Raw genomic sequence first — 27,123 nt, forward strand, 5'->3', positions numbered from 1 at the left:
CTCCTTCCACTTTTAAGTTTATTGCCTGATCCCGAAACATTCCCAATCAATCAATCAATCAATCGTATTTTTTGAGCGCTTACTATGTGCAGAGCACTGTACTAAGCGCTTGGGAAGTACAAATTGGCATCACATTCCCAGAGGTTGAAAGTCAGTCCATGGTATTTAACGAGGTCCAAATCTTGTTTCTCCTGCAGACTGGATGAAGACAGGGAGGTTCGGGGGTGGATGAAGGACTCCCCGAAATGCTGAAAATGCCAAGCGACGGGGGAGAGACCTTCACCGAGAGACAGTTATTTAAAGACGCTACATTTCCAGCCTGCGAGTCCTCCATCTTTTTTAACTTTTCCACGCCACTCGCGCAATTCAGAGGGGACATCTCCTGGCTGCGGCCTCAGGTGACCTTAGGAAATGGTGACCGCCCTTCCCTGTGACATAGAGTGGAGCTCTGGCAGCTCATGTTAACTGCCCACTTTGTCAACCCCGCCGTCGACCCCCGGCCCACATCCTCCCCCTGGCCTGGAATGCCCTCCCTCCACACATCAATCAATCAATCAATCAATCGTATTTGTTGAGCGCTTACTGTGTGCAGAGCACTGTACTAAGCACTTGGGAAGTACAAGTTGGCAACACACATCCGCCAAGCTAGCTCTCTTCCTCCCTTCAAAGCCCTACTGAGAGTTCACCTCCTCCAGGAGGCCTTCCCACACTTGAGCCCCCTTTTTCCTCTCCTCCTCCCCATCCCCCCACCCTACCTCCTTCCCCTCCGCACAGCACCTGCATATATGTTTGTACAGATTTATTGCTCTATTTATTTTACTTGTACATATTTACTATGTACAAGTATGCATCAATACATCAATGTATTGATGTACAAATGTATTAAATTGAATGCATCAATCAATCAGAGAAACAGCGTGGCTCAGTGGAAAGAGCCCGGGCTTTGGAGTCAGAGGTCATGGGTTCGAATTCCAGCTCCGGCACCTGTCAGCTGTGTGACTTTGGGCAAGTCACTTAACTTTTCTGGGCCTCAGTTCCCTCAACTGTAAAATGGGGATAAAGACTGTGAGCCCCCCGTGGGACAGCCTGATCACCTTGTAACCTCCCCAGCGCTTAGAACAGTGCTTTGCACAGAGTAAGCGCTTAGTAAATGCTATCATTATTATTATTATTACTATTCTATTTATTTTATTAATGATGTGTATACAGCTGTAATTCTATTTATTCTGATAGTATTCAATCATATTTATTTATTGAGCGCTACTTGTCTACTTGTTTTGTTTTGTTGTTTGTCTCTCCCTTCTAGGCTGTGAGCCCACCGTTGGGTAGGGACCATCTCTATATGTTGCCAACTTGTACTTCCCAAGCGCTTAGTATAGTGCTCTGCACACAGTAAGTGCTCATTAAATATGATTGAATGAATGAATGAATGAACCCCGGGATTAGTCCACTTCCCCTCCCCGACCCACAGGACTGCCAATTTCAGGGCTGAATGCGTAACTCTTTTTCATAAATTCAAGAGTTTCTAAGAATACCCGGTATTAGTTACAGTAAGTGCTGGGATGGTCCACTTGGGGTGAGCTCCTAAAATCTGTACAAGCTGATGAAACCCTAAAATCCGTTGCCTTGACTTAAGGGCTGGTACTGGTCAGGTATTACTCTATTTATTTATTTATTACTCTATTTATTTATTACTCTATTTATTTATTACTCTATTTATTTATTTATTACTCTATTTATTTATTACTCTATTTATTACTCTATTTTACTTGTACATATCTATTCTATTTATTTTATTTTGTTAGTATGTTTGGTTTTGTTCTCTGTCTCCCCCTTTTAGACTGTGAGCCCACTGTTGGGTAGGGACTGTCTCTGTATGTTGCCAACTTGTACTTCCCAAGCGCTTAGTACAGTGCTCTGCGCACAGTAAGCGCTCAATAAATACGATTGATGATGATGATGATGGGAGAATGGGGGGACACAGGGTTTGATCACAGAGGGGGAGCAGAAAAGAACGAATGCATCAGTCAGTCGTATTTGCGTGCTGGCTGTGTGCAGAGCACTGTACTAAGCGCTTGGGAGAGTACAATATAATAGAATTAGCAGGTACGTTCCCTTCCTGCAGTGAGAGTGAAGTTGGGGTGAGGGGGCCGTCCTTTCCCCATAGCCTCTGCTATCAGCTGTCGTTTTACTGAATGTCTGTGGGCGCTGAGCTACAAGCTAAATGTAAAGCAAACATGGGACAGAGAAAGTCAAAGTATAGGACTGGACTGAATGAGCCTTCGAAGTCTCTTCCTCCTCTCTGATAAAGAGAATGGCCTGCTATTCATTCACTCAGTCGTATTTATTGAGGGCTTACTGTGTGCAGAGCACTGTACTAAGCGCTTGAGAGGTACAATTCAGCAACAAATAGAGACTATCCCTGCCCAAACGGGCTCACCGTCTAGAAGACGCACAAACTGCATACATTGGCGGTCTGGGCTGAAAATGCTTTAGAGGTGATGATAATAATAAGAGTGGAATTTGTTAAGCAGTTATCATGTGCCAGGCACTGTACTAAGGGCTGGGGTGGAGACAAGCAAATCGGGTTGGACACAGGCCGTGCCCCATGTGGGGTTCACAGTCTCCATCTCCATTTTACAGATAGGGTAACCGAAGCCCAGAGAAGTGAAGTGACTTGCCCAAGGTCACAGAGCAGACAAGTGGCGGAGCCGGGATTAGCACCCATGACCTTGTGACTCCCAGACTCGGGCTCTAGCCACTGTGCCACGCTGCTTCTCTAGGATAGGAAGTGGGCTTTGAAGGAGAGAGGAGAAGACTGTTGTAGACTTGCTATTTTGTGGACCTCTCAGAGCCAGGAGGGGCGGTAATAATAATAATAATAATAATGATGATGGCATTTATTAAGCACTTACTACGTGCAAAGCACTGTTCTAAGCGCTGGGGAGGTTACAAGGTGATCAGGTTGTCCCACGGGGGGCTCACAGTCTTCATCCCCATTTTACAGATGAGGGAACTGAGGCCCAGAGAAGTGAAGTGACTTGCCCAAAGTCACACGGCTGGCAGTTGGCGGAGCCGGGATTTGAACCCATGACCTCTGACTCCGAAGCCCGGGCTCTTTCCACTGAGCCACGCTGCTTCTCTAGGTAGGCATGTGGGGAGGAGGGGGACGAGGCTTATTGGACCTATGTGCTGCTGTTGGATTGGATTACAGCTGGAACATAACAGGGTGAGGAGGGGTAAAATGGAGATTCAATCAATCAATCAATCAATCGTATTTATTGAGCGCTTACTATGTGCAGAGCACTGTACTAAGCGCTTGGGAAGTACAAATTGGCAACACATAGAGACAGTCCCTACCCAACAGTGGGCTCTTTCTGCCCCTGATTATTTCCCATCCTTTAGTGCCTTGTCTCATGCCTGGGGTGTGTTGGGGCAGATTTGGGCCACCCCTCTGCCTCTCTACACCCCCATCTCTTCTCAACATTGGCTGGGACTCAATTTCTTTATTATGGTATTTGTTAAGCGCTTACTATGTGGCAGGCACCGTACAGAGCACTGGGGTAGATACAAGCTAATCAGGTTGGACCCAATCTATGCCCCATGTGGGGCTCACAGTCTTCATCCCCATTTTCCGGATGAGGTAACTGAGTCCCAGAGGAACAAAGCGACTTGCCCAAGGTCACCCAGCAGACAAGTGGCCAAATGGGCAAGCATAGTGCATTGACACGGGAGCCAATTCTGGGACAATTTCACCCGGAAAACTCCTGCACGTGTGTCGCGGTTCCTCCCTGGAAGGGAGGATTGGGCCCTCTTGGAGTCCAGATCATCAATCGTATTTATTGAGCGCTTACTATGTGCAGAGCACTGTACTAAGCGCTTAGATTGGACCCAAGCTTTCTGACCTGCTCTCTGTGTTCTTGAAGCCCAGTTTGGGCTTGGCCAGGCTGCAAAGGATTCATCTCCTAAAAGCCTTGCCCCTCTCATTCCTCTTTCTATGGGAAACTGTCCTGGTGTCCAGATCCTTGCATAACTATTCAAATCCAAGAATGAGCCGGTCATTGAGGTAAAAATCAGTCACCACACCTATCGTGTCTATTCTGGGTAGTCTTCTCCAGGGCCCGTATTCATTCATTCATTCATTTGAGCGCTTATTGTGTGCAGGCCACTGTACTAAGCACTTGTTCAGCAACAGAGACAATCCCTGCCCACAGTGGGCTCGCAGTCTAGAAGGGGGGAGACGATCATCAAAACAAGTCAACAGGCATCAGTATCATCAATATAAATACATAGAGTTATATATTCAGGCTTGCTTCATTCCAAACAAGTTCCACAGAAAATCTTCATTCATTTGTATTTATTGAACACTTACTGCATGCAGAGCACTGTACTAAGCACTTGGTAGAGTACAATATAATAATAAACAGACACATCCCCTTTCCACAGTGAGCTTACAGTCCATAGCAGGGAGACCGACATTAATAGAAACAAATAATTTCATTTTTGTTGAGTGAAAGGGGTTGCACTTTCGACTGCACGTATTTTCAAAATAGTTTTCTGAAGAGCCTTGAACCTTGGAGCGAGGTTGTATTTGGCAGTTGCGGGCTCTCTGCTGGAAATCAGTCAATCAGTCATACCTATGGAGCATTTACGGTGTGCGGAACCCTGTACTAAGCGCTTGGGAGAGTACGCTTTTACCAGCGTTGGTAGACACGGTCCCTGCCCACTGTGAGCTTACTAGGCCAGTGGAGCTGGTTCTGCTTTTTAGGGCCCTTGGTGACTGAGGTGGCTTCACCAGCGGAAGTCACAGGCTAACCTTCTTTCTGTACCTCAATGTCGTCTGTCTCGCTGCCGGCCTCTCGCTCACATCCTGCCTCTGGCCTCATATCAGACAGATAATTGCTCTCCCCCACTTCAAAGCCTTATTGAAGGCATATCTCTTCCAGGAAGCCTTCCCTAACTGATCCCTCCTCTTCTCCCACTCCTGTTCTGCGTCACCCTGACTTGCTCCCTTCATTCATCCTCCCAGCCCCACAGCACTTATGTATATACCTGTCATTTATGTATATATATTAATGTCTCTCCCTCTGGACTGTGAACTCGTTGTGGGTAGGGAAGGGGTCTGTTTGTATTGTACCCTCCCGAGCGCTTAGTACAGTGCTTTGCACGCAGTACATATGGTTGAATGAATGAAAGTTGTGGTCCGGGACTAATTCCCAGGCCTAGAATCCCATGGAACCAGCACTCTTTTGCGCACTGCGGCCCCAGTGAAAAATCAATAAATAAAAGATGGTATTAAGCAGTTACTATGTGTCAAGTGCTGGGGTAGATGCATGCTAATCAGATTGGACACAGTCCCTGACCCACATGGGGCTCACAGTCTTAGTCCCCATTTTACAGAGGGAGTAAGTGAGGCTCGAGAAACGGAGTGATTTGCCCGAGGTCACACAGCGGACAAGTGGAGGAGCTAGGATTAGAACCCAGGTCTTTCTGATTTCCAGGCTCGTGCTTTAGCCACTTGGCCATACTGCTTCTCACAGGAGTGAGCTAAAATAAGCTCACTTATAATAATAATATTAATATAATATAATAATATATATAATAATAATATTAATATAATATTATAATAATATTATAATAATAAAGTGTGGAGGGGAGGCTATGTGTGGGATAAAAGAGTCTGTGGCTGAGAGGAAGGGTTGCACAATGCTTTCTTCCTGCCCACCTTCAGCCTCCCCCCCCACCCCCGCAAAAAAAAAAAAGATAGTAAGAGCCCTGGCCTGTTGATGGTATTTAAGTTCTTACTATGTGCCAGCACTGTACTAAGCGCTGGAGTGGACACAAGCAAAACAAGTTGGACACAGTCCCACATGGGGCTCACAGCCGCAATCCCCATTTTCCAGATGAGATAACTGAGGCCCAGAGAAGGGAAGTGACTTACCCAAGGTCACACAGCAGACAAGTGGCGGAGCCAGGATTAGAACCCATGATCTTGTGGCTCCCAGGCCTGTGCTCTGTCCATTATGCGTTGCTGCTGTTGCCCACACTCAACTTGTTCTGCTCCTGGAGTCAGCAGTGAAAGAGCCTTCCGAAATCACATCTCCTCCAGGAGGCCTTCCCTGATTAATCTATCTCCCCACCCGATTTTCCCCTCCACGATCACTTCAGTACTTCCAAGTCACCTTGTTCAATTGAGTTCTCACCTCCTGAGTAAGCACTTGGATAATAATAATAATAATAATTTTGGTATTTATTAAGCGCTTATTCTGTGCAAATCACTGTTCTAAGCGCTGAGGAGGATACAAGGTGATCAGGTTGCCCCACGTGGGGCTCACAGTCTTAATCCCCATTTTACAGATGAGGTAACTGAGGCCCAGAGAAGTGAAGTGATTTGCCCAAAGTCACACGGCTGACACGCGGCGGAGCAGGGATTTGAACCCATGACCTCTGACTCCCAAGCCCGGGCTCTTTCCGCTGAGCCATGCACTCCCTTGTCCTCTCCACTCCAGCGGCATGTATGTTCACATCTTAAAACTCTTGCTTCCCCTGCCTGAAATTGCCTCCCCTTCGCTAGATTGTCAATTCTTGGAGGGTAACTCTGCTGTGCCCTCCTAATAATAATAATAATAATGATGGCATTTATTAAGCGCTTACTATGTGCAAAGCACTGTTCTAATCGCTGGGGAGTTTACAAGGTGATCAGGTTGTCCCATGGGAGGCTCACAGTCTTAATCCTCATTTTACAGATGAGGGAACTGAGGCCCAGAGAAGTGAAGTGACTTGCCCAAAGTCACACAGCTGACAAGTGGCGGAGCCAGGATTTGAACCCATGACTTCTGACTCCAAAGCCCGGGCTCTTTCTCCTAAGCGCTTCATTCAGTGCTCTGCACAGAATAAGCACTCAATTAATACTACTGGCTAATAATGGACTGTCATACCCTCTAGACTCTTAGCTTCTTGTGGGCAGGGAACATGTCTACCCACTCAGTCTCTCCCAACTGCTTAGTACAGTCTTCTGCACACAGTAAGCGCTTCATAAATACCATTGGTTGACTGACAGTCTACCCTACTTCCCCAGGGATGGGATGAGTTTTAGAAAACGGCAGATTTTTGCCACTTCCTGGTAGAACTCATTCACCAGGAAGTGGCAGAAATCTGCCGGTTTCCGAAACTCATCCCACTCAGTTGTATTTGAGTGCTTAATACGCGCATGAACTCATTCAGTTGTATTTATTGAGTGCATAATATGTGGAAAGCACTGTACTAAGCGCTTGGGGGAGAACAATATAACAATAAACAGACCCATTCTGTGCCCACAACAAGCTCACCGTGGACAATCAGAGACTAGGGATGGTGGGAAATGCACATTTCTGCCCTCCTAAGCTCCCATTCCCGTGTGCTTCCCAGTTGATGAGGTAGCCAGGAATTGTGGGCTTTCCTCTCGTACGGCTCTTGGGAAGCGAGGTCAGCAGCTGACCAAGCCCTTATCCAGGAGCAGAGTAACCAAGCCCAAGCCCTTAGACAAGCAGCACGGCCCAGTGGAAATAGCCCGGGCTTGGGAGTCAGAGGTCATGGGTTCTAATCCTGGCTCCGCCGCTTGTCTGCTGTGTGACCTTGGACAAGTCACTTAACCTCTCTGTACCTCAATTATCTCATCTGGAAAATGGGGATTCAGACTGTGAGCCCCACAAGGGACAACCTATCTTGTATTTCCCCCAGCGCTTAGAACAGTGCCTGGCACCTAGTAAGCGCTTAACAGATAGAGAAGAAGCGTGGCTCAGTGGAAGAAGCACGGGCTTGGGAGTCAGAGGTCATGGGTTTGAATCCTGGCTCTGCCCCTTGTCTGCTGTGTGACTTTGGACAAGTCACTTCACTGCTCTGGGCCCCAGTTCCCTCATCTGTAAAATGGGGATGAAGACTGTGAGCCCCATGTGGGACAACCTCATGACCTTGTATCCCCCCAGCGCCTAGAACAGTGCTTGGCACATAGTAAGCGCTTAACAAATGCCATCATTACTCTTATTATTAACAACATCGTCACTTGTCCATTGCCCGACCTGCGCACCGGACTGTGGGGAAAAGCCAGCAAACACAACAGAGACATGAGTGGCATTCTAGACTGTGAGCCCACTGTTGGGTAGGGACTGTCTTTATATGTTGCCAGCTTGTACTTCCCAAGCGTTTAGTACAGTGCTCTGCACACAGTAAGCGCTCAATAAATACAATTGATTGATTGATCTGTCAGCTCTCGACAGGGGCTGAGGCTGCCAAGCCGGACCCTCTAGACTGTGAGCCCACCCTCTAGACTGTGAGCCCACCGTTGGGTAGGGACCATCTCTATATGTTGCCAGCTTGTACTTCCCAAGCGCTTAGTACAGTGCTCTGCACACAGTAAGTGCTCAGTAAATACGATTGATTGATTGACCCCTGAGGCGGCCCGTTTTCAGGCCCCATGGAGTTCTAGGATGAGGCAGCTGTGGCTCGGCCAAGGTGCCTTCTCTGCAGACACTGCCTGGGAAGCCGCGTGATCTAGTGTAAAGAGCCCGGGGCCTGGGACTCAAGAGACCTGGGTTCTAATCCCGGCTCCGCCAACATCTGCTATGTGACCTTGGGCAAGTCACTCCACTTCTCCGGGCCTCAGTTACCTCATCTGTAAAATAGGGATGAAGACTGGGAGGCCCATGTGGGACAGGGACCTGATTACCTTGTATCTACCTCAGTGCTTTCAGCAGTGCTTGGCATATAGTAAGCGCTTAACAAATACCATCATCATTATTCACTCAATCGTATTTATTGAGTGCTTACTTTGTGCAGAGCGCTGCACCAATCGCTTGGAAAGTACAATTTGGCAACATATAGAGACGGTCCCTACCCAACAACGAGCTCACACTCTAGAAGAGTATTATAACAATAATAATTATTGCAATCAATAATAACTATCAATAATTATATTGTTACTTATAAATATTTTACCATATATCACATCATATTATATTATGTTACATTATATTATGTTATCTGTCTCCCCTTTCCAGACTGTGAGCCCGTTGTTGGGTAGGGGCTGTCTCTATATGTTGCCGACTTGTACTTCCCAAGTGCTTAGCACAGTGCTCTGCACACAGTAAGTGCTCGATAAATACGATTGAATGAATGAATGTATTATACAGGCATATCATATACACTACTTATAGCTATATTATAATGATATAATAATAATAATGGCATTTATTAAGTGCTTACTATGTGCAAAGCACTGTTCTAAGCGCCGGGGAGGTTACAAGGTGATCAGGTTGTCCCTCGGAGGGCTCACAGTCTTCATCCCCATTTTACAGATGAGGTAACTGAGGCACAGAGAAGTTAAGTGACTCACCCAAAGTCACACAGCTGGCAATTGGCAAGGCCGGGATTCAAACCCATGATCTCTGACTCCAAAGCCCGGGCTCTTTCCACTGAGCCACGCTGCTTCTCTGCTTCTCTTATTATTATTATTATTGCAAAGGTGTCTCTTGATACTGACATCTGGGTTCACCCAGCGGAGAAAAATGAGGGTCGTGGAAGGAAGGTCGGCCCCTTCAGCTTGGTTCTGTCAGCGTCACGCTATAAGCGCTCAGTACAGTCGGTTGAATGATTGATTGGCCACCAATAGGAGAGTTCCTACAGGGCCACAAGGGGCCAAGTACTGGACCTTCCCTTTTGTTGCTGTTATTTTGAGCTACCTGGGCTTGCTCTCTTCCCCCATTCCCTTGGATCCCTGCAGGAGGGTCCCCTGAGGTGAGGCATTATTTTTTTAATTGGTAGTTGTTAAGCACTTACTTACTATGTGGTAGTGATACCATACTAAGTGCTGGGGTAATAATAATAAGAATAATGATGGTATTTGTTAAGCGCTTACTATGTGCAAAGCCCTGTTCTAAGCGCTGGAGGGATACAAGGTGATCAGGTTGTCCCACGTGGGGCTCACAATCTTAATCCCCATTTTACAGATGAGGTAACTGAGGCCCAGAGAAATGAAGAAGCAGTGTGGCTCGAGAAGCAGTGTGGCTCAGAGGAAAAGAGCCTGGGCTTTGGAGTCAAAGGTCATGGGTTCAAATCCCAGCTCCGCCAATTGTCAGCTGTGTGACTTTGGGCAAGTCACTTCACTTCTCTGGGCCTCAGTTACCTCATCTGTAAAATGAGGATGAAGACTGTGAGCCCCCCGTGGGACAATCTGATTACCTTGTAACGTCCCCAGCGCTTAGAACAGTGCTTTGCACATAGTAAGCGCTTAATAAATGCCATCATCATCATAATCACCTGTCTGGAACAGCGACTGTATCCAATCTGAATTTCTTGTATACAGCGCTTAGAACAGTGCTTTGCACATAGTAAGCGCTTAATAAATGCCATAAAAAAAAGTGACTTGCCCAAAGTCACACAGCCGACAAGTGGCGGAGTCAGGATTAGAACCCATGACCTCTGACTCCCAAGCCCGTGCTCTTTCCGTTGAGCCCTGCTGCTTAACACGAGATAATCGGTTGGCACAGTCTCTGTCCTACATCGGGCTCACAGTCTTCATCCCCATTTTACAGATGAGGTAACTGAGACCAGAGAAGTGACTTGCTCAAGGTCACACGGCAGACAAGTGGCGGAGCCGGGGTTAGAACCCAGGTCCTCCTGATTCCCAGGCCCGGGCTCTATCCAGTAGGCCACACTGCTCTTCAATGCTAAGGGGAGGGCCTCCACAACTCATTTATTCATTCCGTTGTATTTATTGAGCACTTACTGTGTGCAAAGCACTGGACTGAATGCTTGGGAGAGTTCAATACAACAATAAATTGACAGATTACCTGACCACAATAAGCTTACAGTCTAGAGCTGAGAAGACAGATATTAATCAATCAGTCAATCGTATTAATTGAGCGCTTACTGTGTGCAGAGCACTGTACTAAGCGCTTGGGAAGTACAAGTTGGCAACATATAGAGACAATCCCTACCCAACAGTGGGCTCACAGTCTAGAAGTTTATTTATTTATATTTATATTTATTTATTTATTATTTATTTATATTAATATAAATAAATTGAAGATCTGTACAGATATGTAAGTGCCATGGGACTGGGACGGGGAGAGCGAAGGGAGCAAGTCAGGGTGACGCAGAAAGAAGTTGGAGAAGAGGAAAGGAAAGCTTAGGGAAGGCCACTCGGGAGAGTTGTGCCTTCATTAAGGCCTTGAAGGAGGGGAGAGTCATTGTCTGTTGGATTGAGGAGGGAGGGCGTTCCAGGCCAGAGGCAGGACGTCGGCCGGGGGTCAACGGCGGGACAGGCGAGAACGCGGCCCGGGGAGAAGGTTAGCATTAGAGGAGTGAAGTTTGTGGGCTGAGTGAAGTGAGAGAGTAGTGAGGTGAGGTAAGAGGGAGCCAGGTGATGGATTGCTTTAAAGCCAATGGTGGGGAGTTTTTGTTCGATGCGATGGCAGATGGACAATCGTTGGAGCTTTTGAGGAACGGGGAAACGTGTCCTGAGCATTTCTGTAGAATAAGCCCTTGTGAAGGGGGCTTCTGTGATCAATCAATCAATCAATCGTATTTATTGAGCACTTGGGAAGTACAAGTTGGCAACATATAGAGACGGTCCCTACCCAACAGCGGGCTCACAGTCTAAAAGTGATCTAATTTGACTTGGCAGTGGGTATCAAGGCATTCGGTAAGTAGCTCAGAGACAATTCCCTAGCTGTACCCTCTCCTCTGTCTCTTTTTTTTTTCCTATGGTATCTGTTAACATGTTTTGTTGTCTGTCTCCCCCTTCTAGACTGTGAGCCCGTTGCTGGGTATGCTGGGTCTGTATGTTGCCAACTTGTACTTCCCAAGCGCTTTGTACAGTGCTCTGCACACAGTAAGTGCTCAATAAATACGACTGAATGAATGTTAAGCGCTTACTATGTGCCAGGGCACTGTAGTAAGAGCTGGGCTAGATAACGAGATCATCAGGATAGACACAGTACATGTCCCATGTGGGGTTTACAGTCTTAATCCCCAGTTTACAGATGAGTTAACTGAGGAAAGGAGAAGTGAAATGACCTGTCCAAGGTCAAACAGCAGAGCCAGACTAGAACCCATGAGGCCACACTGCCCTAATCTACTACTCTTGATCAATCCCATTGACGGGCCAGATGCCTTCTTAGATTTGAGGTGGCCGGGCAAGTGCTAACTCTGAATTTCTTTTTCTGTATTTTAGGAAATTTGTTCTAATCCTCGGTTATTTCCTGATAATCCCCGTGAAGGCCAGGTGAAGCAAGGGATTCTGGGGGACTGCTGGTTCCTCTGTGCCTGTGCTGCGCTCCAGAAGAGTAAACATCTCCTCGATCAGGTATAAGGGAACTCTCCTCGTAACCACCTGTGACAGGCCAGGCTCCTTTGACTCCTTCTCTGTCCCCTTTCTCACTGCCTAGCACAGGAAACCCTTCAAAAAGCAAGTGAATTGTGAAGCCAAAATAGACTCTGATTGGGCCCCAATCTTGTTTTTGCCCCCGTCTTGCCACCGACCCCTTTCCCACGTCGTCCCCCTAGCCTGGAACTCTCTTCCCCCCTCCATATATGCCACACCACCACTCTCCCTACCTTCAAAGCGTTACTAAGGTCACAACTCCTCCAAGAGGGCTTCCCTGAATAAACCCTCTTTTCCCCAGCTCTCTCTCACTTTCGGGACACTTAGGCACCTCAATCTGTGACCTTTGGATATTTGCTATTCGTCCCACCCCCAACAATAATAATAATAATAATAATAATGGCATTTATAAAGCACTTACTGTGGGCAAAGCACTGTTCTAAGCACTGGGGACTGTGCTGTGAGCCCACTGTTGGGTAGGGACTGTCTCTATATGTTGCCAACTTGTACTTCCCAAGCGCTTAGTACCGTGCTCTGCACACAGTAAGCACTCAATAAATACGATTGATTGATTGGGGAAACTACAAGGTGACCAGGTTGTCCCATGGGGGGCTCACAGTCAATCCCCATTTTACAGATGAGGTAACCGAGGCACAGAGAAGTTAAGTGATTTGGCCAAAGTCACACAGCTGACAATTGGCAGAGCCGAGATTTGAACCCATGACCTCTGACTCCAAAGCCTGTGCTCTTTCCACTGAGCCACGTGGCACTTATGTATGTAGCTTTAAATTATGTAGTATAAATCATTTATTCATGTTAATGCCCGTTTCCCCTCTAGATTGTATGTTTGTTACGGGCAGGGACTGTGTCTGCTAATTCTGTTGAATGGCACTCTCTCAAGCGCTTAATACAGTGCTCTGTAATAATAATAATAATGATGATGATGGCATTTATTAAACGCTTACTATGTGCAAAGCACTGTTCTAAGCGCTGGGGAGATTACAAGGTGATCAGGTTGTCCCACGGGGGGCTCACAGGCTTCATCCCCATTTTACACATGAGGGAACTGAGGCCCAGAGAAGTGAAGTGACTTGCCCAAAGTCACAAAGCTGACAATTGGTGGAACCAGGTTTTGAACCCATGACCTCTGACTCCAAAGCCCATGCTGTTTTCCACTGAGCCACGCTGCTGTACATAGTAAGCGCTCAATAAATACGATTGATTGATTGATTGTATTGTTTTTACCGCAGTGGTTAGCACAGTGCTTGGCCCGTAATAAGTGCTTAATGCATAATACCATAATCATTATAATTATTATTATTTTAGTTTTTATCAGACGTTCCTGCCCATTCCAACTGACCTTGCCAGTCAAGTTCAGTCATTTATTGAGCACGTACTGTGTGCAAAGCACTGTACTAAGCTCTTGGGAGAGTACAGTATAACATACTACCAACTCTTGTATTGTACATATTTGTACATACGTATTTGTACATATTTATTCCTCTATTTATTTATTTTACTTGTACATATTGATTCTATTTATTTTATTTGGTTTTTATGTTTTGTTTTGTTGTCTGTCTCCCCCTTCTAGCCTGTGAGCCCACTGTTGGGTAGGGACCGTCTCTATATGTTGCCAACTTGTACTTCCCAAGCGCTTAGTACAGTGCTCTGCACACAGTAAGCGCTCAGTAAATACAATTGAATGAATGAATGAACCTTCCTGCCCACAGTGAGCTCACGGTCTAGAGGGGGGAGACGGATGTTAATATAAATAAATAGATAAATTACAAGTTCCCCAAAAGCGTCTTAAAAATGGGTATTAAAGGGTCCAATTAGATTCACGTGCCTTAAGGAGTTGGTCTTTGGGTCTCTTCCTCGTCTCCTGAGCCCTCCAACTCCCCGTGGCTTAGTGGAAAAAGCCCGGGCTTGGGAGTCGGAGGTCGTGGGTTCTAATCCTGGCTCTGTCACTTGTCAGCTGTGTGACTCTGGGCAGGTCATTTCACTTCTCTATGCTCCAGTGACCTCATCTGTAAAATGGGGATTAAAAGACTGTGAGCCCCACGTGGGACAACCCGGTAACCTTGTATTTACCCCAACGCTTAGAACAGTGCTTGGCACATAGTAAGCGCTTAACAAATACCATCATCATCCACTCCCCAAGGATTCAGTTTGTGAGTTGGAAATAGGTGAGGAAAACACATCACCCCTATGGAGGAAGTAGAGCAGAAACGTCTCAGGCTTCGCCTCGCCCTGGCTTTGTCCGTTAGTGTGTTCAGAACATATCTACGGGGTTGCTCGAAGCGTTTCTCTATTCTCCACAGTTGGTGGGGCCCCATAAACTTTTAGGAGTCTTTCTCTTTCAGGCGGGTCCCCTGAGGAGTTGAGTTTTCCTCGGATTTGGGGAGGAAATCTCCCAACATCTTCAATATATTTGGATGATGTTTCCTGTGTCCCAGCCAAGTGCGTATCTGCCCATGAGATTCCAGGGTTCAGGAATCCCAGTAGATGGGGATGACTTTTCCTCTGCACTGTGCTCTGTTCAGAACTCGGATCCGATCCCAGTCGTATTGAACCCTGATTTTATTGCTTTTTAAATGATTATTATGTTAATAATAGTGATGTATAATTTTATTGCTTTCTAAATGATTATTATGTTAATAATAGTGATGTATTATTTTATTGCTTTTTAAATGATTATTATGTTAATAATAGTGATGTATTTAAGTGCTCGCTATGTTCCAAGCACAGTACTAAATGCTGGGATAGATACAAGATAGTCAGATTGGACACAGCCCCTGTTCCATGTGGGGCTCACAGTCTTAGGGGGAGAACAGGTATTAAGTCCCTATTTTACAGATGGGGAAATGGAAGCACAGGGAAGTGAAGTGAGGTTCAGCAAGTTAATCAATCAATCACATTTATTGAGTGCTTACTATGCGCAGAGCACTGTACTAAGCGCTTGGGAAGTACAAATTGGCAACATATAGAGACAGTCCCTACCCAACAGCCGGAATTAGAACCCAGGTCCTTTGATTCCCAGGCCCGGGCTCTTTCCATTGGGATCGAGCTCTCATTTCTACAGCTTAGAGCTAAGCAGGAGGTGGGGATATGAGACATTTTAAGGCTCAGGTCATTCCATCCCATCTTTATGGCGCCGTAGAAAAATCAGTCCATGCCAAGATTTATTGTTTATGCTTGTATTGGGGGCCGGTGGGTTCAAGACAGAGGGCAGAGTGCCCCTCAAGGTTTGCTTTGAGGCCCACTGGCAGTTTCCTGCTCTTTTTCTTCTCTGGTATGGTTGATTTGGGACCAGGCTGGAACAGTGACTGGGGAAGGCTGTTGAGGGTTTTTGTTTTTTGTTTTTTTTCTATGGTATTTGCTAAGTGCTTTCTGTGTGCCAGGCACTGTACTAAGCTCTGGGGGAGATTCATGCCAATCAGGGTGGACACCGTCCACATCCCACCTGGAGCTCACAGTCTTAACCTTCATTTTACGGGTGAGGTAATTGAGGCCCAGAGAAGTGAAGTGACTTTTACCCAGGAGCACAGAGCAGAGAAGCGGCAGCGCTGGGATTAGAACCCAGGTCCTTCTGAGACCCAGGCCCGGGCTCTATCCACTAGGCCCCAGCCGCTTCTCAGGGTGTTGCCAGGGCATAGTGACTACAGTGTGGCTCAGTGTAAAGAGCCCGGGCTTTGGAGTCAGAGGTCATGGGTTCAAATCCCAGCTCCACCACTTGTCAGCTGTGTGACTTTGGGCAAGTCACTTCACTTCTCTGGGCCTCAGTTACCTCATCTGTAAAATGGGGATGAAGACTGTGAGCCCCCCCGTGAGACAACCTGATCACCTTGTAACCTCCCCAGCGCTTAGAACAGTGCTTTGTATGTAGTAAGCGCTTAATAAATGGAACCATTATTATTATTATTAAAGGAGCCAGGGCTTGGGAGTCATAAGTAGTGGGTTCTAATCTCGGCTCTACCACTTCTCAGCTGTGTGACTTTGGGCAAGTCACTTAACTTCTCTGTGCCTCAGTTACCTCATCTGTAAATTGGGGATCATCATCATCATCATCAATCGTATTTATTGAGCGCTTACTGTGTGCAGAGCACTGTACTAAGCGCTTGGGAAGTACAAGTTGGCAACATATAGAGACAGTCCCTACCCAACAGTGGGCTCACAGTCTAAAAGGGGGATGAAGACTGTGAGCTCCATATGGGACAACCTGATTACCTTGTATCCCCCCCAGCGCCTAGAACAGTGCTTGACACATAGTAAGTGCTTAACAAATGCCATCATTATTATTACTGAGCCTGATCTTGATCTAAAAGGGCAAAGAGCCAACCCGGCCCACCCAGGACTCTGAACAGATCAAGCTTCAGAAGAGGGAAGCGGCAAGGCCCGGTGGAAAAAGCGTGGGGCCTGGGAATCAGTGAGCCTGGCTTCTAATCCCAACCTCTTCATCATCATCATCAATCGTATTTATTGAGCGCTTACTATGTGCAGAGCACTGTACTAAGCGCTTGGGAAGTACAAATTGGCAACATATAGAGACAGTCCCTACCCAGCAGTGGGCTCACAGTCTAAAAGGGGAAGACAGAGAACAAAACCAAGCATACTAACAAAATAAAATAAATAGAATAGATATGTACAAGTAAAATAAATAAATAAATAGAGTAATAAATATGTTCAAACATATATACATATATACAGGACATATATACATATATACAGCTCTTCCACGGGTCTGCTGCAGGCCAGGTCACCTCACTTCTCTGTGCCTCGGTGTCCCCATCTGTAAAATGGGGATTGACTGTGAGCCCCACGTGGGACATGGACTGTGCCCAACCCAGTCGTCTTGTATCTCCCCCAGTGCTCAGTACAGTGCCTGAAACGTAGTAAGCACTTAACAGATACCAAAAAAAAAAAAAAAAGTGAGCGTTTTGTTTTTGACTTTGTTCTTTTCCCTCTGTCCCTGGCAGGTCATCGTCCCAGGGCAGCCGAGCTGGTCGGACCAGGCCTACCGGGGCTGCTTCACCTGCCGCTTCTGGCGGTTCGGACAGTGGACGGACGTGACGGTGGACGACCGCCTGCCTTGCCTTGCGGGGCGGCTCTGCTTCTCCCAGTGTCAGGCGGAAGATGTTTTCTGGCTCCCCTTGCTTGAAAAGGCCTACGCCAAGTACGATTCCCCGGGGGGCTGCGGGGCGGGAATGGAGGCTGCTTCTGGGGCGGCCTTCACCTGGACTCCTGTTTGGGGACGGAGCCCAAACCGGGGGAGTAAGCCACAGGCCCAGAGCGTGCGAAGGGAAAAACGAGAAGATATTTATTTGGGGGCTTCCTCTGAGAAGATGGCATTGTCCCATGCTCCGAACAGAGAAAAGGCATCTTGCCTCTAGGCCACCGGGGAGAAGGCGGACGGCCCGTATTTCTTTTACGGAAGAGAGCTGTTGGTTAGATAGTCCAGGGCAGGCAAGAGGGTCGTTTCCTACCTTCTCCCGAATCCACTTCCTCCCCTTCCTTTCCCTTCCCAGCCCCGCCGATTCCTGTGATCCAAGCAGCCTCCTGGAGAGGCGAGGCTTGATCGTGGTGTGGCTCAGTGGACAGAGCACGTGCTTTGGAGTCAGAGGTCAGGGGTTCAGATCCCGGCTCCGCCACTTGTCAGTTGTGTGACTTTGGGCACTTCTCTGTGCTTCAGTTCCCTCATCTGTAAAATGGGGATTGAGATTATGAGCCCCCCATGGGACAACCTGATCATCTTGTGACCTCCCCAGCGCTTAGAACAGTGCTTTGCACATAGTAAGCGCTTAATAAATGCTATCATTATCATTATTATTATTATTCTGTCTAGTTGTCCCTCATGTTCCAAGAAGCGATTCCTGAAGGTGATCCTTACTCACATGGGCAGATGGGACGGAAGAGTCCAGTGCTCAACCATGATCCCTACTTCCTTGTCAGTCAGTTGTACTTACTGAGCACTTAGTCTGCACGGAGCACTGTAATAATAATAATAATAATAATAATAATATTATTATAATAATGGCATTTATTAAGCGCTTACTATATACAAAGCACTGTTCTAAGTGCTGGGGAGGTTACAAGGTGATCAGGTTGTCCCACATGGGGCTCACAGTCTTAATCCCCATTTTACAGATGAGGTAACAGGCACAGAGAAGTTAAGTGCCTTGCCCAAAGTCACACAGCTGACAGTTGGCAGAGCCGGGATTTGAACCCACGACCTCCGACTCCAAAGCCCGGGCTTTTTCCACTGAGCCACACTGCTTCTCAAGCATACCGTACTAAGCAGTATGGCTTGGTGGATAGAGCACAGGGCCTGGGAATCCAAAGGACCTGGGTTCTAATCCTGACTCTGGCACTTGTCTGCTGTGTGACCTTAGGCAAGTCACCTCACTTCTCTGGGCCTCAGTTACTTCATCTGTAAAATGGGGATTAAGAGCGTGAACCCCATGTGGGGTAGAGGGACTGTGTCCAACCTGATTGTCTTGTATCTACCCAGGCACTTAGAACAGTGCTTGGCATATTGTAAACGCTTAACAAGGACTGTCACTATCATTATCACTAAGCTCTTGGGAAAGTACGATGTAACAGACACATTCCTTGCCCACAGCAAGCTGACAGTCTAGAATGGGAGAGAGACATTAATATAAATAGGTAAATTACAGATACATACATAAGTGCTGTGGGGCTGGAAGCGGGGATGAATGAAAGGAGCAAGTTGGCGACGCAGAAGGGAGTAGGAGAAGAGGAAAGGTTTCCTTCTTGAAGGGAGGCTAGCATAGGTCACTCCTTATGGGCTAGGAACATATCTGCCAACTCTGTGGCGTTGTACGCTCCAAAGCGCTCCGTACAGTGCCCTGCACACAGTAAGCACTCAATAAATGCCAGCGTGACTCAGTGGAAAGAGTGGGAGTCAGAAGTCCTGGGTTTGAATCCCGGCTCCACCACTTGTCAGCTGTGTGACCTTGGGCAAGTCACTTCACTGAGCCTCTGTTCCCTCATCTGTAAAATGGGGGTGAAGACTGTGAGCCCCACGTGGGACAACCTGATCATCTTGTATCCCCCCAGCCCTTAAAACAGTGCTTCGCACATAGTAGTCTCTATATGTTGCCAACTTGTACTTCCCAAGCGCTTAGTACATTGCTCTGCACACAGTAAGCGCTCAATAAATCCAATTGAATGAATGAATGAATAGTAAGCGCTTAACAAATGCCATCATTATCATTCATCATCATCATCAATCGTATTTATTGAGCGCTTACTATGTGCAGAGCACTGTACTAAGCACTTGGGAAGTACAAATTGGCAACATATAGAGACAGTCCCTACCCAACAGTGGGCTCACAGTCTAAAAGGGGGAGACAGAGAACAAAACCAAACATACTAACAAAATAAAATAAATAGAATAGATATGTACAAGTAAAATAAATAAATAAATAAATATGTACAAACATCTATACATATATACAGGTGCTGTGGGGAACGGAAGGAGGTAAGATGGGGGGATGGAGAGGGGGACGAGGGGGAGATAATAATTATTATTATTATTATTATGGCACGCAGAGGTGTGGAGATGAGGAGGGCGGAGAGCAGTCGGAGTGGGGAGCCGAGGTAGGACGGGATCAGGCTAGTGCTGCCATGACGGAGCCGTGGTTTGAAGGGGAAGGCGAGAGGAAGTTGGAGCAGGGATCGAGGGTTGACGCGGGCTAAGCGATGGTGGGGAGGCTGATAAGGGTGGTTGGATATGGGGGAAGGAGCAGCGATGCCTCAGAGCCGGGGCTCTGGCGTTGCAGGGGGCCGGGGGAGAGCATACCGCTCTCTGTGTCTCCCTAGGCTGCACGGATCCTATGAGCACCTGTGGGCCGGGCAGGTGGCCGACGCCTTGGTGGATTTGACGGGGGGCCTGGCCGAGAGGTGGGCCCTGAAGGAGACGGGACGAAGCGGGGAGAAGCCCAAGACGGTCTTCCAGAGTCTGCTGCACCTGAAGGACCAGTGTGTGATCAGCTGCTCGGTACTGAGTTCCCGGCAAGGTGATGTGCAGGCGGGGAGACTCCTCCCAAGACAAATCAGCCCGTGGCTTTGCTGCTTCAGGGAAATCAGCATGGCCTCGCGGAGAGAGCACAGGCTAAGGAGTCAGAAGGACCTGGGATCTAATCCCGGCTCCACCGCTCGTCTGCTGGGTGATCCGGGGCAAGTCACTAAGCTTCTCTGGGCCTCAGTTCCCTCATCTGCCAAATGGAGATTTAATACCCGTTCTCCCTGCTATGTAGACTATGAGGTCCTGTGGGACCTAATCATCCTGTATCTACCCCCAGCTTTTAGTGCAGTGCTTGGCACATAGTAAGCACTTAAATACCAGTATTGTCAGTATTATTATTATTATTACCATCTGCTATGTGACCTAGGGCTAGTCACTTCAGTGTGGCCTAGTGGATAGAGCACAGGCCCGGGAGTCGGAAAGATCTGGGCTCTAATCCACTTGTCTGCTGTGTGATCTTGGGCAGGTCACTTCACATCTCTGTGCCTCAGTTTCCTCATCTGTAACAATAGGGATTGAGACCGTGAGCCCCAGGTGGAGCAGGGACTGTGTCCAACCCAATTAGCTTGTATCTACCCCAGAGCTTAGAGCGGTGCCTGGCACATAGTAAGCACTTAGCAGATACCACAATTATTATTTTTCTTCTCTGTGCCTCAGTTACCTCATCTGTAAAATGGGCCCCATGTGGGACATGGACTGTGCCCAACACAATTAGTTTGTATGTACCCCAGTGTTTAGAATAATGCCTGGCACAAAGTAGGTGCTTAACAAATACCATAAAAATAAAGTAAAAATTGGCAGGGTGGGGACGTGGTCAGATCTGCACCCTTTAATAATCACTGTGGTATTTGTTAAGCCCTTACTATGTGCGAAGCACTGTTCTAAGCTCTGGGGGTGGATACAAGGTGATCAGATTGCCCCATGTGGGGCTCACAGTCTTACTCCCCATTTTACAGATGAGGGAACTGAGACCCAGAGAATAATAATAATAATAATAATAATAATAATAATAATAATAATAATAATGGTATTTGTTAAGCGCTTACTATGTGCAGAGCACTGTTCTAAGCGCTGGGGAGGTTACAAGGCGATCAGATTGTCCCACGTGGGGCTCACAGTCTTAATCCCCATTTTGCAGATGAGGGAACTGAGGCCCAGAGAATAATAATAATAATGGTATTTGTTAAGTGCTTACTATGTGCAGAGCACTGTTTTAAGCGCTGGGGAGGTTACAAGGTGATCAGGCTGTCCCGTGGGGGACTCACAGTTTTAATCCCCATTTTACAGATGAGGTAACTGAGGCGTGGAGAAGTTAAGTAACTTGCCCAAAGTCACACAGCTGACAGGTGGCGGAGCTGGGATTTGAACTCATGACCTTTGACTCCAAAGCCCGGGCTGTTTACACTGAGCCACACTGCTTCAGCGAAGGGACTTGCCCGAGGTCACGCAGCTGACAAGTGGCGGAACCGGGATTAGAACCCATGATCTCTGACTCCCAAGCCTGTGCTTTTTCCACTGGGCCACGCTGCTTCTCTAGAGCATTTTCTCAGGCCCTAGGAAACAGGGTGAGTTGGAGTGAGAAGCAGCATGGCAGAGCAGATGGAGCGCGGACCTGGGAGTAAGGTGGTCATGGGTTCCAATCCCACCTCTGCCATTTATCTGCTGTGTGACCTTAAGCAGGTCACTTCACTTCCCTGGGGCTCTCAGTCTCAATCCCCATTTAAGAGATGAGGTCTCAGTTACCTCATCTGTAAATCAATCGTATTTATTGAGCGCTTACTATGTGCAGAGCACTGTACTAAGCGCTTAGTAAAATGTAAAATGGGGATTGAGACCGAGCGCCCCACGTGGGACAGGAACTGTGTCCAACCTGATTTGCTTTTATCCACCCCAGCGCTTAGTACGGTGCCTGGCACATAGTAAGTGCTTTACAAATACCATCATCATTATTATTATTATTGTTATTATGAGGCAGTACCCCTTGGAGGCTGGGGGTGATATACCAGTAGAGAAGCAGCGTGGCTCAGTGGAAAGAGCCCGGGCTTTGGAGTCAGAGGTCATGGGTTCGAATCCCGGCTCTGCCACGCGCCTGCTGTGTGACCTTGGGCACATCACTTAACTTCTCTGGGCCTCAGTTACCTCATCTGTAAAATGGGGATTAAGACTGTGAGCCCCACATGGGACAACCTGATCACTTTGTATCCCCCCAAGCGCTTAGAACAGTGCTTTGCACATAGTAAGCGCTTAAGAAATGCCAATATTATTATTATTATTATTATTATTATTTGGAGTCAGAGGTCATGTGTTCAGATCCCAGCTCTGCCACACGCCTGCTGTGTGACCTTGGGCACGTCACTTAACTTCTCTGGGCCTCAGTTACCTCATCTGTAAAATGGGGATTAAGACTGTGAGCCCCACGTGGGACAACCTGATCACTTTGTATCCCCCCCAAGCGCTTAGAACAGTGCTTTGCACATAGTAAGCGCTTAAGAAATGCCAATATTATTATTATTATTATTATTATTATTATTATTCTTATTTGGAGTCAGAGGTCATGTGTTCAAATCCCGGCTCTGCCACACGCCTGCTGTGTGACCTTGGGCACGACACTTAACTTCTCTGGGCCTCAGTTGCCTCACCTGTAAAATGGGGATTAAGACTGTGAGCCCCACGTGGGGCAGCCTGATCACTTCGTATCCCCCCAAGCTCTTAGAGCAGTGCTTTGCACATAGTAAGCGCTTAACAAATGCCAACATTATTATTATTATTATTTGGAGTCAGAGGTCATGTGTTCAAATCCCGGCTCTGCCACACTCCTGCTGTGTGACCTTGGACACGTCACTTAACTTCTCTGGGCCTCAGTTACCTCGTCTGTAAAATGGGGATTAAGACTGTGAGCCCCCCGTGGGACAGCTTGATCACCTTGTATCCCCCCACCAGCGCTTAGAACGGCGCTTTGCACATAGTAAGCGCTTAACAAATGCCATAATAATAATAATAATAATAATAATAATAATACTCATTATTATTATTATTATTATTATTATTATTATTAAAGCTCCTGGGCCCAATTAGGCCCATCAGCTGATTCATTTGGGCCCACGGGTTGGATCCCGGCCACCTTTTGGTGAGTGGAAATAGCCTCTGGCTGTGGAAGCTCTTAACTGGCTGCCCGCACCCACAGCCCACCCGGAGCCCGTCAGGAGCCCCCGCGAGCCGAAGTAAAACCCACTTCAGCACCTTAGAGCCCTGCCCTTCACCGGGACCTACAGCAGGACGTAGTGAGCCCAGCCCTCCCAAACTGGAAAAGCGGGCCCCCCCGGGAGGGAATCGTTGCCCGTCCCTGCCTCGTCTCTACAAAGGAGTCATTTAGACTGTGAGCCCACTGTTGGGTAGGGACTGTCTCTATATGTTGCCAACTTGTACTTCCCAAGCGCTTAGTGCAGTGCTCTGCACACAGTAAGCGCTCAATAAATACGATTGATGATGATGATGAGCTCGTTTATGGAGGCAGAGGAAAGAGGGGGGACAGTGGCCAGAGATGAGGTGTGAAGGGAGGGAGAGGTGCCTGGGCCTTGCTGCTGGGGAAGAGTTCTTGGGACACAGCTGGACAGTACTAGATAGCCTTTTCCGTCTCTTCCAGGAGCCACCTCTGAGCAGTTGGGCAAAGAGGAAGGAAATCAATCAATCAATCGTATTTATTGAGCACTTATTGTGTGCAGAGCACTGGACTAAGCACTTGGGAAGTACAAGTTGGCAACATATAGAGACAGTCCCTACCCAACAGTGGGCTCACAGTCTAGAAGATGCTCAATGCCCCGTGGTGGTTGAAGCGGACACAGGGAGACGGGGCGGGAGCCTATTTATCCGAGAAGGCTTATTGGGGATCTGAAATTGGGGAAGAGTCGTTCCTTCCCCCTCCCCCTTTCCTAGTGCCGGGGATGGGGAGAGCGTGGCTCCCCCGCACTGACCGGGCTGTTTTTCCCCCCCGCCGTGGGCAGGTGCCAGTGACCTGGGTGAGTTTCACGCTTTCATCGTGTCGGACGTGCGGGATCTGTGCAGCGATTCTGGCGGGAGGCTCCTCCTCCTGCGGATTCAGAACCCCTGGGGGAGGCGGTGCTGGCAGGGGGCCTGGAGAGAGGGGTGAGTGACCAGGGGCCGGCGGAGGGCAGCGGGGAGAGGCGGGGCACCACGCCAAGGCAGACAGAGCCGGAGCAGCGTGGCTGAGTGGATCGAGCCCTGGCCTGGCCTGATTCCGCCACATGTCTGCTGGGGGACCTTGGGCAAGTCACTTCACTACTCTGGGCCCTCAGTTTCCTCATCTGTACAGCAGGGATTGAGAGTGTGAGCCCCATGTGGGACGGGGACTGTGTCCAAACTGATTAAATCGTATCTAATTTATAAATAGATAAATATAATAGATAAATCGTATCTAATTCTAGAGAAGCAGCGTGGCTCAGTGGAAAGAGCCCGGGCTTTGGAGTCAGAGGTCATGGGTTCGAATCCCTGCTCCTCCGTGTGTCTGCTGTGTGACCTTGGGCAAGTCACTTAACTTCTCTGCGCCTCAGTTACCTCATCTGTAAAATGGGGATGAAGACTGTGAGCCCCACGTGGGACAACCTGATCACCTTGCATCCCCCCCAGCGCTTAGAACAGTGCTTTGCACATAGTAAGCGCTTAACAAATGCCATCATTATTATTATTATTATTATTATTATTATTATCTACCCCAGTGCTTAGAACAGTGCTTGGCTTAACAAGTACCATTGTTATCTTGTCTGAATTCCTCACCTGTCCCATTCTCCTGGGGAGACAGCACCAGAGGAAGTGAAATACTTCCTGGTCAGGCAGCAAAGCTTACTTTGCAAGGGCAGGGATTCATCATTTGTCTCCTTGAGACTTTTGGTGCCGATGTGCTTCTGAACGTGGCTTTGAGAATTCTTCTCCCGCTGTGGCCAGGCCTAGGGCTCAGCTCCTGGTGATGCCAGGCTCACTGAAGTCAGAGGGTCTGAGAACTCATTCATTCTTTCAGTTGTATTTATTGAGCGCTTACTGTATGCAGAGCACTGTATACTATGCACTTGGGAGAGGACAGTATAATAACAAACGGACACATTCCCTCACACACAACAGACTCACAGTCTAGAGGGAGAGACAGACAATTAATAAGTCATGGGAGCAAGCCACCGGCCGGGCGGAGAGGAATCTTTTGACGCCAGAAGGCTGGGGACTCTGGGGAAGGGAGGGAGCTTCACTTTGGGCCTCTTTTTGACCTGCCTTTGCAAGACGCCCTCCCTTTTCCCCTCCCGTGGTCAGAAAAAGCACAAGGCTGAAGACTTTATCTTGCGGTTTCCTTCTAGGGGTGAAGGATGGAACCAGTTAGATCCAACGGTGGCCTCGGAACTGCTGTCCCTGCTGCAGGAAGGAGAATTCTGGGTGGAAGAGGAGGAGTTTGTGAGGGAGTTTGATGAGGTCACCGTTGGTTATCCGGTCACTGAGGAGGGTTGCCTGCAGAGCCTCTATTCAGGTAAGCCATCGCTAAATCAATTAATAGTATTTATCGAACCGCCTACTTCGTGCAGAGCGCCGTGCTAGGGAGTTAGAAGAGATGATCTCTGTCCTCAGAGAGGTATAACACAATGGGACAGATACCGAGTAATTTCTGGAGAGGAGGAAGAAGGCAAGGGGAAAATGGCCCTATTAGTAGGTGAATGTTTAAAGGTGGCAAAGTAGGTAAATGGATGCATACAGAAGGGCTGCGGGTGGGTGTCATGCGTTAGTGAAACCGTGGTGACAAAGCACTCAGGTGTTGAGGTGACCTGACCTGGAGAGGAGGAAGTGCGTCTTGAGGAGGTGGGATTTCAGGAGGATTTTGAAGGGGGAGGGAGCCCCAGGCAGGAGGAAGGGGTTGGAAGCAGGTAAGTCAATCAGCTGTGTTTATTGAGTGCTTAAGGTGTGAGCCCACTGTTGGGTAGGGACTGTCCCTATATATTGCCAACTTGGACTTCCCAAGTGCTTAGTACAGTGCTCTGCATACAGTAAGCGCTCAATAAATACGATTGATTGATTAAGGTGTGCAGAGCACTGTGCTAAGCACTTGGGAGTACACTATCCACCCGGCACTTAGTACAGTGCCTGGCACATAGTAAGCACTTAAGATTCATTCATTGTCAGTCTTATTTATTGCGCACTTACTGTGTGCAGAGCACTGTACTAAGCACTTGGAAAGTACAATTCAGCAACAGAGACAATCCCTGCCCACAATGGGCTCACAGTCTAGAAGTACCATAATTAATAGAACAGAGGTGGTAGACACGTTCCCTACCCACAACAAGCTTACAGTCTAGAAGGGGAGACAGATAGCAATATAAATAAATAAATTATGGATATGTATTCATTCATTCAATCGTATTTATTGAGCACTTACTGTGTGCAGAGCACTGTACTAAGTGCTTGGGGAAGTACATATAGAGACGGTCCCTACCCAATAATGGGCTCACAGTCTAGAAGGGGGAGACAGACAACAAAACGAAACATGTGGACAGGTGTTGAGTCATCAGAACAAATAGAATTAAAGCTAAATGCACATCATTAACAAAATAAATAGAATAGTAAATATGTACAAGTAAAATAGAGTAATAAATCTGTACAAACACATATGCAGGTGCTGTGGGGAGGGGAAGAAGGTAGGGCAGGGGGGATGGGGAGGAGGAGA

The 27,123-nt window shown here is 47.7% G+C and overlaps 1 protein-coding gene across 2 annotated transcripts in view; it reads left to right on the forward strand.

The window, feature by feature from the left end:
• The window catches only part of CAPN10 (calpain 10), a 52,754-nt gene that overhangs the window by 8,897 nt on the left and 16,734 nt on the right, over positions 1–27,123 (forward strand). For both annotated transcript variants that reach the window (XM_038743190.1, XM_038743208.1), the window contains exons 2-7: positions 198–398; positions 12,212–12,343; positions 17,338–17,534; positions 20,204–20,400; positions 24,410–24,551; positions 25,769–25,935. In XM_038743190.1, the coding sequence (XP_038599118.1) occupies positions 246–398; positions 12,212–12,343; positions 17,338–17,534; positions 20,204–20,400; positions 24,410–24,551; positions 25,769–25,935 (988 nt within the window). In that variant the 5' untranslated portion in view covers positions 198–245. The remainder of the gene's footprint in view (positions 1–197; positions 399–12,211; positions 12,344–17,337; positions 17,535–20,203; positions 20,401–24,409; positions 24,552–25,768; positions 25,936–27,123) is intronic.

This window comes from Tachyglossus aculeatus, chromosome 1, assembly GCF_015852505.1.
Source record: "Tachyglossus aculeatus isolate mTacAcu1 chromosome 1, mTacAcu1.pri, whole genome shotgun sequence".
In the NCBI taxonomy this organism is placed as follows: domain Eukaryota; kingdom Metazoa; phylum Chordata; class Mammalia; order Monotremata; family Tachyglossidae; genus Tachyglossus; species Tachyglossus aculeatus.